This window comes from Loxodonta africana, chromosome 3, assembly GCF_030014295.1.
Source record: "Loxodonta africana isolate mLoxAfr1 chromosome 3, mLoxAfr1.hap2, whole genome shotgun sequence".
NCBI classification, from domain to species: Eukaryota; Metazoa; Chordata; class Mammalia; order Proboscidea; family Elephantidae; genus Loxodonta; species Loxodonta africana.
In genome coordinates this window covers 90,437,039-90,453,729 of record NC_087344.1, presented here as the reverse complement: position 1 = coordinate 90,453,729, position 16,691 = coordinate 90,437,039, and the positions used below count along the sequence as shown (strand labels likewise).

Sequence of the window (16,691 nt, the reverse complement as noted above, 5' to 3'; positions counted from 1 at the left end):
TGCTGTTGAGTTGATTCCAACTCAGAGTGACCCTATAAGAGAGAGTAGAACTGCCTCATGGGGTTTCCAAGGAGTGGCTGGTGGATTTGAACTGCCAACTTTTTGGTTAGCAGCCGAACCCAACCACTGCACCACCAGGGCTCCCATATCCTCACTAGCAGTTTTTAATTATCTGTCATTTTGCTTATAGCGATTCTAGTGGTTTTAATATGCATTTCCCTAATGATGTTGAGCATCTTTTCATATGTGTGTTGGCCATGTGTGTGTCTTCTCTGGAGAAATGCCTTTTCAAATTCTTTGCAATTTTTTAATTGGGTTGTTTTAAAATTATTTGTCTATTTTATTGTCGGTTAATCACACTAGAACGTGAGCTTCCTGTGCTATTATTGTTGGTTGCCATCAAGTTGATTCTGACTGTGACGACCCCACATGTGCATAGTAGAACTACTCAATGGGGTTTTAAGGCTGTGACCTTTCAGAAGCAATCTCCAGGTTTTACTTCCAGGACGGCTCTCGGTGGGTTTGATCCACCAACCTTTCAGTTAGTAGTTCAGCACTTAACCGCTTTCACCTCTCAGAGACTCCTTAAGCTTTATATAGGCAGGGATTTTAGCTTTTATTCATTGCTGTTTCCTTGGTGTTTGGCACATAGTAAGCACTCAGCATTTGTTGAATGAAGGATTAAATGAATAAATATGGTATGTAATATTCCCAAATTTATTTGGCCCCAGAGCCCATTTTTCAGGAATACCTGTTAACATCTTGTGTAACTAGTATTCTGTGGAACATAGCTTGGGAAATTTTGCTTTATGTTAATTATTTTGTATTTTGATTCAAGAAAATTAAATAATTTTATTTATTTCTGATTTAAAAAATGATATGTAGCTTTCTCTAATTCGTTAGATTGGCAAAAATAATAAATTTACAAGATTTACTGGTATTAGTTGCCTTGTATTACTCATGCAGCGCAAGTTCTACATATAGAAAAATAAAGAAGGTTAAAATATTGTATTGTACTACTGTCCGTTTTTTTGAAATGTAGAAATAAAGTAGGATTTCACCTTATCTTTTCTATTACCATCATAAAATGGTTACTAAAAAACTGAATTATTTTTCCAGACATTAAAACACAATTGCCAGTTGTTCATGGTGCGTCAGGGCTCTCCTATCATTTACAAAATACGTGTCTAACCTAGCTACACTTCTAATGTGTGAATCCTTTTTATAACATTCTTATCCAAGAGTTTACCTTCCTATTCTAGAAACTCCTGTTCTGGTAGAAGGAAATGCACCAATTCCAGAAGCATACCATTCCTTCCTTGTTCAGAAAATTAGTGCTATCAAAAGGTAGGGTTGACTGTCAGGGTTCCTGTAAATGGCATGCAGTTGGCTCTCAAGGGCTGAATGAAGAGATTTGTTGATTATCTTCTAGAAATGCTTTTAGATACATCCAAATTCATTTATTTTTTCTACATATTTTTATTAAATGCCAGATAGACATTGTATTAAGGTCTAGAGGAAAAAATATTGGTTAAGTGGTGATATCAATGAGTTCTGTGAAAGCACAGGAGGAGCCTCGTGGGTTTGTGATTTGGAGTATATATGTTTTTTTAATTGCTAATATTATAGTGATACACTGACTTTAGTTCACTGACTGTTTTTTGGGCAGGACTCGAAATAGCTTTGTATCAAATTGCCTTCAGAGATTGCACAAGTTGGTTGTGTTATGTTATCCTTTGTAAAAGGCCTTTTTTTTTCTTTGGTGGATAGGTTGGAAGAATGTAGGTATTTTACTCATGAAGTAGATTTTTCTTTGTGAATTTTGATACCATGTATTTATGTTTTACATAATTATACTTTGTGCAACCAAGAAAAATAAGGAAATAGAAGGAAAGAACATCTTCCCATTTATGTATAAATTCAATATCTGTTTACATTAAGAAAAATTTAAAATAATACCCATTTAAAAATTCTGATGATAGTAACTCAGTGCTTCCTTTTCTAGGTAAAATGAAGAATGATGAATCAAATAAAGAAAATTCATCAGAGATGGAGTATTTAGAAAATGCCACTGTGATAGATGAATCTACATTGACACCTGAACAGAGACTAGGCTTGAAACAAGCTGAAGAACGCTTAGAAAGAGATCACATCTTTCGACTTGAAAAAGTATACTATGTTGTTTTAGTTTTTTGGAGGAAAATGTGTGTTTCATAACCTTTCTTTCCCAAGTATAGTTCTTTTTATTTTTCTTTTTCCATTCACAAGAAAAAGGCAATGTTCCTCTTTCCTTCCTTCCTTTTCCCTTTATTCTCTTCCTTCTTCCTTTCCTCCCTTGTAACCCTTACATTTGTTAGTCTCACTTCATTCATTCATCCTGTGGGTCAGCAAACTATGGCCTAGCCATGTGTTTTTTGTAAACAAAGTTTTATTGGAACACACTCATTCTTTTATATTTTGTGTATGGTTTCTTTAATGCTACAAGGGCAGACTGAGTTGAGTAGTTGCCTCAGAGAGTATATATAGCCCGTGAAATATACAATATTTACTATTTGGCCCTTTACAGAAGTTAGCTGACCTCTGATTTATTTACTCATCGAGGATCTTGAGTGCTTGTTATGTGCCAGTTACTATGCTAGGCACTGGGGATATGTTGGTGAACATGGCACAGTCTTTTACCCATAAGAAGTTAACATTCTATTCAGGGATGACAGAAATAAATTAACAAATATTATACAACGTACAAGACTCCCTGCTTTTCGCCTTTGCTTTTACTTTCTCTTCTTTCCGTTTACTCTCCTGTATTTACTGAACATTTACTGTGTATTAGGAACTATTCTAGCCACTGGTATCTTGTACTGGATATTAATTTCTTAACCTAGAAATGCACATTCTTAGCCCCAAAAGTAAAAATACTGTTAGGTATTGAAGGAAAGAACCATAAGCCAATCCATGAACATACAGCAGTCTTGGACAGATGTGAGTGCATACAAGAAATCAGGTCATCGTTCTTGATAAATAAGAAGGAAAAAACTGTATGGTTTTTGATAGTTTAGAAAAAATGAAGTTGTATCTAGATTGAAGAAGCCAATCCTGATTTATTAATATAACTTATGACAGAGTAGTCACCTTATGAAAAGAGAAGGAATATAGGAATGGAAGCCCAAAACATAGGAGAGAGTTGGGAATCATACACCTAGTGCTACAAGATCCTAGCTAGAACAAAGTCCTTTTTGCAATCTGCCTTTTTATTTAATTCTTTCTTTCCTCTCACTTTCTTTGTTCTAAGCCTGGAATTTGCAAATACTTTTGGATCCGTGCATTGGCAGGATAAGTATTGAGTGCCTTTCATTTGCCATCATCTGATAATACAAAATTGAATTGTAGGGGCATGCCTGACATGTTTTAAGACATGATATTGCTTTTCAGGGAGTTCACTAATTGGGGAGAGACATGTGAACAGATAATAATAGTAATAATAACAGTTTTGTTTGAAAATGAGATTGTAGACAAAAGAATGACCAACTTAAGCTGGGGGTATAAGGGCATCAATGGGGGGATGCTTTGTATGGAAGTGACATTGGAGCTGAGTCTCAAGGAATGGCTAGGTGTTAACCAGGTGAAAGGTAAATTATATGGTGGATGTAAAACCCCCAAAAAACCAAACCCATTGCCATTGAGTTGATTCCAACTCATAGTGACCCTAAAGGACAGAGCAGAACTGCCCCTTAGGGTTTCCAAGGAGTGCCTGGTGGATTTGAACTGTCAACCTTTTTGTTAGCAGCCATAGCTGTAACCATTACACCACCGGGATTTCTGGCAATTGTAAAGGAAATGTGAAAAATGTGTTCTCAGGAAAAATAAGTGGAGAATTGGAGAGGAAGATAGGTAGTATATAAAGCAGGAAAAGTCAGTTCTTGGAAGAAGGAAAAAGTTGAGGTGGAATGGCTATTTGGTGGTAGTAGGAAATGAATGGCCTCGGGTGAGAGGATAGCTTAGAAGCAATGGAAAACATTTTATTTGTTGTTGAGCTTACTTAGGTAGTCAGCAATGATGAAAGGTCACCGTGCTTATACCAGCATAAATGTCTGTAATCCCTTTTCTTTCTGATACCTCTTTGTTATCATGGCTTCCAAATTCCATGATTTCAACCCAGTGTATTTAAAATATGTATAAATTTATTTTATAAATATAAACCAAGAACCTTTACTTTTCCATACAGTAAATCATTGGAAACAATGAGAGGATTTTTTTTTCCTAGTTAGATGGTAAAGAGGTGTTTTTGTTTTTAATTTTTTATGATTCTGTTTGTTAGAGTCAGAACAGAACAAAACCCAAAACTTAAAAAAAGGACATCTTTTTGTAAGTGAAAAGTGTCCTCTTCCCTCCAGACAGTTCTTGTGTACTTTTAATTAATATTTTTCTTTACTGCTTTAAAAGCTAATTAAGAATATTCTTCCCAAGTTGCTTTTGATTTCACCAGGTCCTTTGGCTCAGTTATCAAATTTAAGAGTAAAAGATTAGGTTTAGAAGGATAGATTTCTCTATAGAGAGTCTTATTTGACTTTAAAATATTTAGAATCTCCATTCCCAGAAATAAATTTATTCTAGTTGGTCTGTGGGAGGTTTCAGGATGGTTGGCTTGTTTAATGGTAAAATAAAATATGATAAAAGAAGTATTTAAACACTCTTCGTGTGTGTGTTCTGTGATCTTACAAGCATTAAGGATGAAAGCAATTTTGTCTTACTTGCTATTGTGCCTAATACAGTACCTTGCACATGGTAGGTGATCAGTAATTAGATGTAGCATGCTTGGTGGTTAAGTGTATGAGTTTTATAGTTACTTGGGACTAGCTCTGCCACTTACTGGTTAGATAACATTGAATAAGTTATTTAATCTATTTAAACCTCAGTTTCCTCATTAGTAGAATGGGGTTGATAAAAATAGTAATACCTACTTTACAGGGCTGTTATGAGAATTAAATAAGATGGTACAAGTAAAATTCTTGGCACAATGATCAGCATGTTGTTGTGTGCCATCAAGTTGATTTCAACTCATAGCAACCTTGTAGGACAGAGTATAAGTGCCCCGTAGAGTTTCCTAGGCTGTAACCTTTACAGGAGCAAATTTACAGGTCTTTTCTCCTGCGGAGTGGCTGGCGGGTTTGAACTGCTGACATTTTAGTTAGCAGTTGAGTGCTTAACCATTGCTCCACCAGGGCTTCTGCTTGCTATGTTGTTGTTGTTAGGTGCTATCGAGTCAGTTCTGACTCATAGCTATCCTATGCACAACAAAAGGAAACACTGCCTGGTCCTGCATCATCCTCACAGTTGTCGCTGTGCTTGAACCCATTGTTGCGGCCACTGTGTCAATTCATCTCCCTGAGGGTCTTCCTTTTTTTCGCTGACCCTCTACTTTACCAAGTATGACGTCCTTCTCCAGGGACTGATTCCTCCTGACAACGTATCCAAAGTATGTGAGACACAGTCTCGCCATCCTTACTTCCTAGGAGCAAGGATGTACTGGCAGTATTTCTTCCAAGACAGATTTGTTCATTCCGTATGTAGTAAGCACTAAAGATTAGCTACTAGTGAAAGTGAGTTATTTCATCAGCTAGGGCAATTATTATTTTATTTTATAAATAAGGAGATTGAAAGCAGACTTCAGTGATAGAGATTTCTCTACAATCAGTTGAGATACCATCCCAGGCTTTCTGATTCCCCATTCAGTGTCATGCCAAGCTTTTCTTGGTAAAAAAATATCCAGGTATGTGCTTGTCTGCCAGCAGTTGACAGTTGAAGAATTCACATGATGAGTAATTTCATGATTACCTTAATGATCTCATCATTTCACATGGTTTTAGGCATTCTCTGTATTTGCTTTCAACTCCTGAATCCAACCACTTTTACCACATCTACTACTCTTACCTTGAACCAAGCCAACAGCATCTCCCTTCTGGTTTATTCCACTATCCTCTTAATTGGTCTTCCTGCTTCTACTGGGAAGCAAGAGGCTTCTATTCTTAGCATAGAAGTTAAGTGATTCTTCTAAAATAAAGATTAAACCAGTTGCCATCAAGTCACTTCTGACTCATGGCAACCCCATGCGTTTCGGAGTAGAACTGTTTTCAATGACTGTGACCTTTTGGAGAGAGATTGCTGGACTTTTCTTCCGAGGTACCTCTGGGTGGATTTGAGCTGCTCTCTTTTCGCCTAATAGCTAAGTGTTTGGCCATTTGTGCCACCCGGACTCCTTAAAATATAGATTAGATCTTGTAATTCTCTGCTCAAAGTCCATCAGTGGCTTCCCATCAAACTTAAAAGCTACAGTTCTCATTACTTCTCTGTTGCAATCGCATTGGCCTTCTTGTAGTTTCTCAAATGTACTAGGCACATTCCTGGTTCAGGACCTTAGCATTCATTCTTCCTTCTACTTGGGATGTTCCCTTTGTAAAATATTTGTACAGCTCAGTCCTTCACTTCCTTAAAGTCACTTTATCAATAAGGCCTTCAGTGAAAACCATGTGTTTAAAAAAGCAGCACCCCCATTCCTGTTTATTTTTTTGTGCATTTGCTTATTACCTGTCTCACTAGAATATAATTTCATGAGGACAGAGATAATTTGTCTGCTGTGTTTAATGCTATAACCCCAGCTTCTGAAAAAATGTTTGAAAATGTTTGGTGAATAAGAAAACAGTTGTAGTTGGAAATTAAAAGGTAAAGTTCTCTGTGAGGGCTTGATTCATTGCCCAGTAAGAACTGATTTGAAAGAATTTTTAGACTAAAGAATTGAAATAAGTTTTTTTTATTTACTTGTCTTGGGCAAATTATTTAATCCCTGAGATTTAGTTCCTTTGCCAGTAAAATGGGGAATCCTCATAGGGTTAAGTTTAATAGGCACTTTGTAAATGGTGGCTGTATTTATTTTTAGTATGGCAGGACTGCTGCTAAATTTGAGACACGTTTCCCATTTAAAGAAAATCATATGGTCATACGTAGTATTCTGAGGTGAGAGAATTTTTTTGTCAGGAGCCACAACCTATTGAAGATCAATCTGAAATAAAAATTGAATACTGCTGGGACGTTACTGTAAGGCATTGGAAACTGTTTTAAAATTCAGTGTGTATTGTCTTTTTATAATTTTTGATTGTGCAGCCTTTTGGTTAGAATAATGGTTTCTGATTCAGACATACGTGATTTTAAATTCAGCATTTTCCACTTAGTACTTGTATAATCTTGCAAAAGTTGCAAGCTCCTCTGAGCTTTTGTTTTCACACCTGTGAAACAGGTAATAGTAATCTAGTTGGATTATTGCATTGGTGTTGTGTCCAGTTGAATCAGTACTGACTCACAGTGAACCTATAGGACAGAGAACTGCCCGATAGGGTTTCCTAGGCTGTAATCTTTACCAAAGCAGGTTATCAGGTCTTTTCTCCTGTGGCACGGCTGGTGGGTTTGAACAACCAACTATTTGATTAGCTGCCAAGGGCTTTAACCATTGCACTACCAGGGCTCCAGTTGGATTATGAGGGGAGTTAAAATGACAAATTGTATGCGGAGGATCTGTTGAAGTGCGTGGCATATAACAAGCACTCAGTAATAAGTTTTATTACTGTTTTGAGAATGTGCACAGATTATGACTAAAGTACTGTGATATTTTAGTGTCAGAATTGTTGTTCCCTTCAGAGTAGTTACCTTAAGAGGTTATCTATCTGTTCCCTGTGATATTGCGATTAGTTGAAATGCTTTGGGAACTCAGCATTTAAAATTGTCTTTGATATTTGTGATTTATTCTTTTGAAATCTCCTATTTGAGAATGGATTTTATTTTTTTATAGTAATCAAAAAGAGTGAAGGTTAATTTTGAAAATCTAGTTTATGGGGCAGCGTGGGAATAGACTATAAAATAATGAAATTCTTTCTCATCATACACTGGGCTGATTTTCAGTAGGCTATATAGCAAACATATTTGTTGTTATTAGGTACCGTCAAGTCAGTTCTGACTCATAGTGACCCTGTGTACAGCAGAACGAAACACTGCCCCGTCCTGTGCCATCCTCAAACAATCCTTGTTATGCTTGAGCCGATTGTTTCAGCCACTGTGTCAGTCTGTGTCATTGAGGGTCTTCCTCTTTTTGGCTGACCCTCTGCTTTACCAAGCATGATGTTTTTCTCCAGGGACTGTCTCTCTTCCTAACATGTCTAAAGTACGTGAGATAAAGCCTTGCCATCCTCGCTTCTAAGGAGCATTCTGGCTGTACTTCTTACAAGACAGATTTGTTTATTCTAACAGTGCATGGTATATTCAGTATTCTTCACCAACAATAATTCTTCTTCTTTCTTCCTTATTCGTTGCTCGCCTTTTGTATTCATATGAAGCGACTGAAAATACCATGGCTTGGGTCAGGCGCACCTAAGTCCTCAAAGTTACATCTTTGCTTTTTTGACACTTTCAAAAAGGTCTTTTGCGGCAGATTTGCCCAGTGCAAAACGTTGTTTGGTTTCTTGACTGCTGCTTCCACGAGTGTTGATTGCGGATCCAAGTCAAATGAGATCCTTGACAGCTTCAGTCTTTTCTCTGTTTACCATGATGTTGTTTATTGGCCTAGTTGTGAAGATTTTTATTTTCTTTATGTTGAGGTTCAGTCCATACTAAGGCTATAGTCTTTGATCTTCATCAGTAAGTGCTTCAAGTCCTCTTCACTTCAAGCAAGGTTGTGTCATCTGTGTATTGCTGGTTGTTAATGAGTCTTCCGCCAGTCCTGATGTTCCATTCTTCATATAGTCCGGTTTATTGGATTATTAGCTCAGTATACAGATTGAACAAGTATGGTGAAAGGTTACAATCCTGACGTACACCTTTCCTGACTTTAAACCATGTAGTGTTCCCTTGTTCTGTTATAACGACTGCCTCTTGGTCTGTGTACACGTTCCTCGTGAGCACATTTAAGTGTTCTGGAATTCTTCTTCGCAGTGTTATCCATAATTTGTTGTAATCCACACAGTCGAATGTCTTTGCATAGTCAGGAAAACACAAGTAAACATCTTTCTGGTATTCTGTACTTTCAGCCATGATCCATCTGGCATCAGCAATGATATCCCTTGCTCCACATCCTCTTCTGGATCTGGCTTGAATTTCTGGCAGTTCTCCATCGATGTACTATTGTAATTGCTTTTGAATGATCTTCAGCAAAATTTTACTTATGCGTGACATTAATGATATTGTTAGATAATTTTGCATCCTGTTGGATCACTTTTCTTTGGAATGGGCACAAATATGGATTTCTTCCAGTCGGTTTGCTAGGTCGCTGTCTTCCAAATTTCTCGGCATAGATGAGTGAGCACTTCCAGCACTGCATCTGTTTGTTGAAACATCTCATTTGGTATTCTGTCTGTTCCTGGAGCCTTCTTTATTGCCAGTGTCTACAGTGCAGCTTGGACGTCTTCCTTCAGTACTGTTGGTTCCTGATCATATGCTACCTCCTGAAATGGTTGAATGTTAACCAATTCTTTTTGGTATAGTGATTCTGTGTTTTCCTTCCATCTTCTTTTGATGCTTCTTGTGTCATTTAATATTTTCCTCATAGAATCCTTCAATATAACTAGAGGGTTGAAATTTTTCTTCAATTCTTTTCTTCTTGAGTAACGGCAAGTGCGTTCTTTCCTTTTGGTTTTCTATCTCCAGGTCTTTACACATTTCATCATAATACTTTACTTTGTCTTCTTGAGCTGCCCTGTGAAATTTTCTCTTCAGCTCTTTACGTCTTCATATCATCAGTTCACTTTATCTACTCTGTGTCCAGTGCATTAGATCTATTCTTAAGATGGTCTCTAAATTCAGGTGGATTATACTAAAGGTTGTATTTTGACTCTCATGGACTTGTTCTAATTTTCTTCAGCTTCATCTTGAACTTGCATATGAGCAATTGATGGTCTTCTTTGCAGTCGGCCCTTGGCGTTGTTTTGATTGATGATACTGAGCTTTTCCATCGTGTCTTTCCACAGGTGTAGTTGATTTGATTCCTGTGTATGAAATCATCTGGCAAGGTCCATGTGCATAGTTGCGGTTTATGTTATTGAAAGGAGGTATTTGCAGTGAAGAAGTTGTTGGTCTTGCAACATTCTGTCATGTGATCTCTGGTGGTGTTTCTGTCATCAAGGCCATATTTTCCAACTTCTGATCCTTCTTATTTGTTTCCAACTTTTGCTTTCTGATCACCAGTAATTATCAATGCCTCTTGGTTGCATATTTGATCAATTTCAAACTGTAAAAGTTGGTAAAGATCTTCAGTTTCCTTATCTTTGGTCTTAGTGGTTGGTATGTAAAGTCGAATAATAGTCATATTAACTGGTGTTTCTTGTAGGGATATGGATATTATCCTATCACTGACAGCGTTGTACTTCGGATAGATCTTGAAATGTTCTTTTTGACCATGAATGCAATGCCATTCCTTTTCAGTTTGTCCTTTCTGGCGTAGTAGACCATATGACCGTCCTATTCAGAATGGCCAGTAGCAGTCTATTTCAGTTCACTAATGCGTAGGATATCGATGTTTATATGTTCCTTCATTTTGACGATTTCCAATTTTCCTAGATTTATACTTTGTACCTTCCACATTCTGATTATTAATGGATGTTTGCAGTTGTTTCTTCTCATTTTGAGTCGTGCCACATCAGCAAATGAAGGTCCCGAAAGCTTGATTTCATCCACGTCATCGAGGTCGACTCTACTTTGAGGAGGCAGTTATTCCCCAATCCTATTTTGGGTACCTTCCAACCTGAGGGGCTCATCTTCCAGCACGATATCAGACAGTGTTCCATTGCTATTTGTAAAGTTTTCACTGGCCAATCAAACATATTTAATATTAAAATATTGTTTGAAATTAGTACATAATCTACTATGATCAACAGTCTTTTGGATATGTAAGTACTGATTTGCTTATTAAAAACTTCTTCCTTTGGTGCTTATTTCTGTCTCTTGTATTAGCATAATTGTTTCATTCATTTATATTATGTAGTCAATAATTCACTTCTGTGTTTTCTGAAAAAAATGCATTTTTTTAACCTCTCTCTTCAGCGCTCACCAGAATATACCAATTGCCGGTATCTATGCAAACTTTGCCTAATTCACATTGAAAACATACAGGCAGCTCATAAACATATAAAGGAGAAACGACATAAGAAAAATATTCTGGTAAGTTCTTTTTAAGAAATATTTTTATTTATTTTTAGAATGGTGAAATCAAAGTTTTTTTTTTATTTATGAAATTAAAAATGAGACACTTTCCCACTCTTTATAACTGAAGCTATAGCCTTGAAAGCTGTGATTGCCTTTCTTATCTCAGGTGGCCAGGAGGGGAACCTTCTTAGAGACCGGTTTGCTCATCCTGAAGAATGTTGATTCCTGAATTTAAAGCTGTCATATACAGTTGGTTTAACTGATGGCTCTTGAGTTCTTGTGTGCTAGGACTAAGGTAGTGGGCCTTGCCTTCACAGTTTCTAAAATATTGAAGGCATATATTGAATAAGGGTTTAAGTATGCTGAGTCTCATTAAAGAGGAAAATATGTGCTAATCGAATGTACAGAGTTATATTACTTAGTTTATGGCAAGGAAGGTTTCTCTGAGGAACTGACATTTAAGTTGAAACATGCAGTAGCCGTTAGAAAGGCAAAAAGGTGGGTGGCATAGAGGGGTAAGGGGAAAGTATTTTACACATAAAAGCAGGAAAAGATGTGGCATATGAAGAACTCAAAGAGTCTAATATAATTGGAGCAAAAAGAGCTGAGGGAAAATAGTGTGAGATGAAACTGGAGAACTCAGGAACATGCAGGGTCTTATAAACTTTGGAGTTTGGGATTTCATGATTTTTTTTTTTAAAGCTAAAGGTAGATACTATTAGTAGAATGCATGTCTTTGAAATTTTTTGTTAGCTATTTAATTTTTTCTTTTTAAAATTGTGTTAATACTGTGTAACCTCTTATCTTCAAGTCTCAACTTGTGTATCTTTGAGAAATACTCTCTTACTTGACTCTGCCAGCAAATTTGGGCTAAGTACTCTTTCTCTGTGCTTCCATAGCAGTCTTTACATAGCTTGATCAGGAAACTTAGTATACTGATTACAAATGTCTGCCGCCTTGATTCTCTTTTTGTACTTCACTATATGATATTTTTAGAGGGCAGGTTTAGTTTCTTCTTTGTTTTTGTTTTTGCGTTGCTTATGACAGTATCTGTATCTGACAAATAGTAGGTACTTAATGCACACAGCCATGTCGGATTTCTGGTTGTGGTAAAGTTGGAATAACAGGGACCAGATTTTTCTTCAGCTTGAGATAACCACCCAAAAGACAAAAACAAACAAACAAAAACAGTCAAAAATATCAAGCAGTGCCTTTCAAGACACTAGACGTCAGGCTGTGAAAAATAGTGGTTCCTGGAAAATGAAAACAAATGAGGTGAGCCTGATGTTTGTCCCAGCTTGAGAGAGTTTCTACGATCCATTGTAGGAGGGGGAACCCAAAGGAATCCCAGAGTTGAAGAGACAGACCTGAGAGTCTGGGGGGTCCGAGGTGGCTAGAGTTTACAGGGCAAAGTAATGGAGAAGGAAAAGCTGTACAGAGGGAACTCCAGAGATACGTGGGGGTCCCCCTTAGAGTATTCAGCAAAGTACTGATTGGTGCATACATGTGAGGAAGCTGCTTGAAGCCAGGGAAAGAACTAGCCAAGGCAATTTGAGAGAGTGGTTCTTGTTGCTTACACAGGGCTGGAAATAGTGCCTTTCCATCATCCATTTTGGAATACGTGATACTTTCTTAGACACCGGATGGGTTTTCAGAAGGATCTTATCTCTGACATGGGGAATAATTAGCCCTAAAGTAATTGTGTCCCTGAACTAACCTAAAAAATCTTAAAGGCAAGACCTAGAAGGATCACCATTTCCAAGTATTTCCAGAACAAAGTTTCAGACTATTTATAGAAATACAAAAATATCCATCACCAACCAGAAATTCACGTTGTCTGGCATTCAGTCAAAGATTACCAGGCATGCAAGGAAGCTAGCAAATAAAACCCATGAAGACAAAAATCTATCAATTGGTAAGGGGTTTTCAGTTTTTAGTTTGACATATAAAGAACTTGGGAATTGTCACCCCTTCCTCACAACAATAAAAAAAGCTGAACACATTGAAATTCAGTAACTTTTCTCAGGTCCATTAGAAAATTGAGGTCACAGGGCAAACTGCTGCTGCAAAAACTGGAGAAACAGATACTGGGAATGGATACTGGGATTGGAGCAGAAACCTACAGCTTGAGGCAGTACCCAGTACAGGTAGGACCGCTTTTACCTATAATTGACAAATTGCTAGGGGCTCAGGGTGGACTAGCTTGAGAGTTTAAAATTCTAGAGGGGAGGGGAAAAGAATATTGGCAGTCCTAAGGGGACTACACTTTCATGAGTTTTACCTCCAGGAACCCCACCAGGTTCTCACTGCGAAGATCAGAAAGAGAATACTCTCATTCTTCCTGCACAATCAGGGGAAAAATACTCATTTTAAAATGCCCCTAGACCTCTCTGTTCTCCTTAACAAGTGCTGTCCTCAAAGGAAACTATTTTACCAGAGCCTGACCGACTTGGATTTTACCAAAGGCTGGCTAACCCGGGAGAAGGGAAATACCCAACTCCAGGCCCCTTTAGTTTGTCTCACCTAAGTGGGGAAAACTGAGAAGCACTTGTGAAGGTCACAGGTCAGGGACACAGTCTCACTAAAAGGTTGAGACCTAATCATAGGACTGTAGAATGCTTCCTTTCCCCCCACACCTTACCACCATATCAGTAGGGCTTCTGTATGATAATGGGATTACAGCTAAAAAACTGCAAGCTTCAGAACCTATTTAAGGAATCATCTCTAAGGAAACCCAGAGACAATGGGGAGATAAAAACAAGGATACTGGGGGAAATTTTAGCCTCTGACACCACAGCTATAATAAACAGTAAACATTTCCTAGCTCCTAACCAGACAACCATAAAACTTCATATTATTGGCCTTAGTTTTTCTTTTCTTTTTTTTTTTTTACCTGATCCATCATGTTTGGCTTTCAACAAAAAATTATAAGGCATGTTAAAAGGCAAAAAACAGCAGTCTGAAGAGAGAAACCAAGCATAAGAACCACAGTGAGATATAACAGTGATTTTGGAATCATCAGGTTGGGAATTTAAAATAACTGATTAATATGCAGTGGGCTCCAGTGGAAAAAGGGGACAACAGACAACATGCAAGAACAAAAAGGTAATGTAAGCAGAGAGATGAAAACTCGAAGAAGCAGTCAAAAAGAAATGGTAGGGATAAAAACCAGTGTAACAAAAACAAAGAATAACTTTGATAGGTTCATCAATAGATTGCACATGGCTGAGGAAAGAATCATTGAGTATGAAGATGTGTCAGTAGAAAGTTCCCAAACTGAAAACCAAAGAGATAAAATTAAAAAACAACATATATCCAAGAACTGTGGGACAATTATAAAAGGTGCGACATATGCATAATGGGATTACCAGAAGAAGAAAGAGGCGGGAACAGGAGAAATACTTGAAGGTAATAATGGCTGAGACTCTTGCAAGATTGATGATAGACAGCAAATCATAGATATAGGAAGCTCAGAGAACCCCAAGTAGGATAAATACCCAAAAATCTAAACCTAGACCTGTCATATTCAAACTACAGAAAATTAAGGACAAAGAAAATCTTGAAAGAAGCCAGAGAAATAAAACACCTACTTAAGGATGAGTTACATCAGACTTCTCTTTTTACCATGCAAGCAAGAAGGGAGTGGAGTGAAATACTTAAAGTGTTGAAAGAAAAAAAAAAAAAAAAAACCCACTAACCTAGAATTCTGTATGCAGCAAATTACCCTTCAATAGTAAAGGAGAAATTCTTTCTCAGACAAAAAAACTGAGGGGATTTGTTTCCAGTAGACCAACCTTGTAAGAAATGTTAAAAGAAATTCTTCAGAGAGAAGGAAAATTATATAGTTAAGAAACTCATATCTGCATAAAGAGTGTTCGAGATGAAATGAAGGTAAAATCTTTTTTTTCATTCATAATCTCATAGATAGCAGTTCAAAATAATAGCGACAGTGTATCAGGTGGTTGTAGCTTATGGGTATGTGAAATGAATAACAGCAGTGTTATAAGGGATGGGAGGGAGGAATTGGAAATACTCTGTTATAAGGTACCAGCACTACCCATGAAGTGGTATAGTGTTATTTGAAAGTGGACTTAGATTAGTTGTAAATGTATATTGGAAACACTAGGGCAACCACTAACAAGATTTTAAAAAGCATAATTGATACATTAAGAGAGGAGAGAAAATGGAATCATGTAAAATGCTCAATTAAAACTAGAGAAGGCAGAAAAAGAATGGAAGACCAAAGAAAAAGAAAAGCAACAGGGACAGTGAAGAAGAAATAGTTAGATATATGCTGTTAGTTGGCTGTCAAGTTGGCTCTGACTCATGGCAACCTTATGTATAACAGAACAAAATATTGTCCAGACCTGTACCATCTTCATGATTGTTGGTATGTTCAAGTCCATTTTTGTGGCTATTGTCTCAGTCTTATTGAGCATTTCCCTTTTTTTTGGTGACCCCCTGCTTTACCAGTTTTGATGTCCTTTTGTAACAATTGACCTTTCCTAATGATGTGTCCAAAGTAAACGAGTCAAAGCCTTGCCATTCTTGCTTCTAAGGAGCGTTCTGTTAGAAATACGGTACATCTCAATTCATCTGTGTCATTATTCACTTTAAATGGAAGTGATCTAAATACACTAATTAAAAGAGACTGAGTGGATAAAAAAAGAAAACCCAACTATATATTTTCTGCAAGAAACCCACTTTAAATATAAAGACACAGATAGAGTAGAAACCCTGGGTGGCATAGTGGTTAAGAGCTGTGACTGCTAACCAAAAGGTTGGCAGTTCAGATCTACCAGGCACTCCTTGGAAACCCTATGGGGCAGTTTTACTCTGTCCTATAGGGTCGCTATGAGTCGGAATTGACTTGATGGTAACGGGTTTGAGAGTGTAAAAACAAAAGAATGGAGAAAAATATACCATGCTAACACTAATCAAAAGAAAGCTGGAGAAGCTGTATTAAATTCAGACAAAGCAGACTACAGAGCAAGGAAAATTATCGGGGATAAAGAGGAGTACAACGATGTTAAAGGGGTCAGTTCTTCAAAAGGACATAACAATCCTTAATGTGTATGTGCTTAACAACAGAGTACAACAAAATAGATGGGACAAAAACTGATAGAAATGTAAGGAGAAATAGATAAATCCCCTTTTATAGTTGAAGACTTCAGTACCCCCTTTTCAGTAATTTATTGATCGAGCAGGCAGAAAATAAAGTTATGTTGAACTGAACAGCACCATCAGTCAACTGGATCTAATTGACATTTATAGAATAATTCATCCAGTGACAGCAGAATTATACATTCTTCTCAAGCTCACGTGGAAGATTCATCAAGATAGACCATATTCTGGGCTATAAAACATACCTAAACAAATTTAAAAGGATATAGATCACATGAAGTTTGCTCTCAGACCACAGTGGAGTTAAACTAGAAGTCACTGACAGAAAGACAGCTAGGAAGTCCCCAGGTAGTTGGAGATTAAACAACACATTCCTGAATAACACATGG

The 16,691-nt window shown here is 37.2% G+C and overlaps 1 protein-coding gene across 15 annotated transcripts in view; it reads left to right on the top strand.

Annotated features, from left to right (window-relative positions):
- TUT4 (terminal uridylyl transferase 4) overlaps window positions 1-16,691 on the top strand; it is a 173,265-nt gene that overhangs the window by 56,622 nt on the left and 99,952 nt on the right. For 14 of the 15 annotated variants that reach the window (XM_064281965.1, XM_064281968.1, XM_010591279.3 and 11 more), the window contains 2 exons: window positions 2,006-2,169; window positions 11,077-11,193. In XM_064281965.1, the coding sequence (XP_064138035.1) occupies window positions 2,006-2,169; window positions 11,077-11,193 (281 nt within the window). Of the gene's footprint in view, window positions 1-2,005; window positions 2,170-10,735; window positions 10,923-11,076; window positions 11,194-13,204; window positions 13,326-16,691 lie in introns of those variants that run through there. The other variant, XM_064281974.1, reaches the window with a different exon arrangement.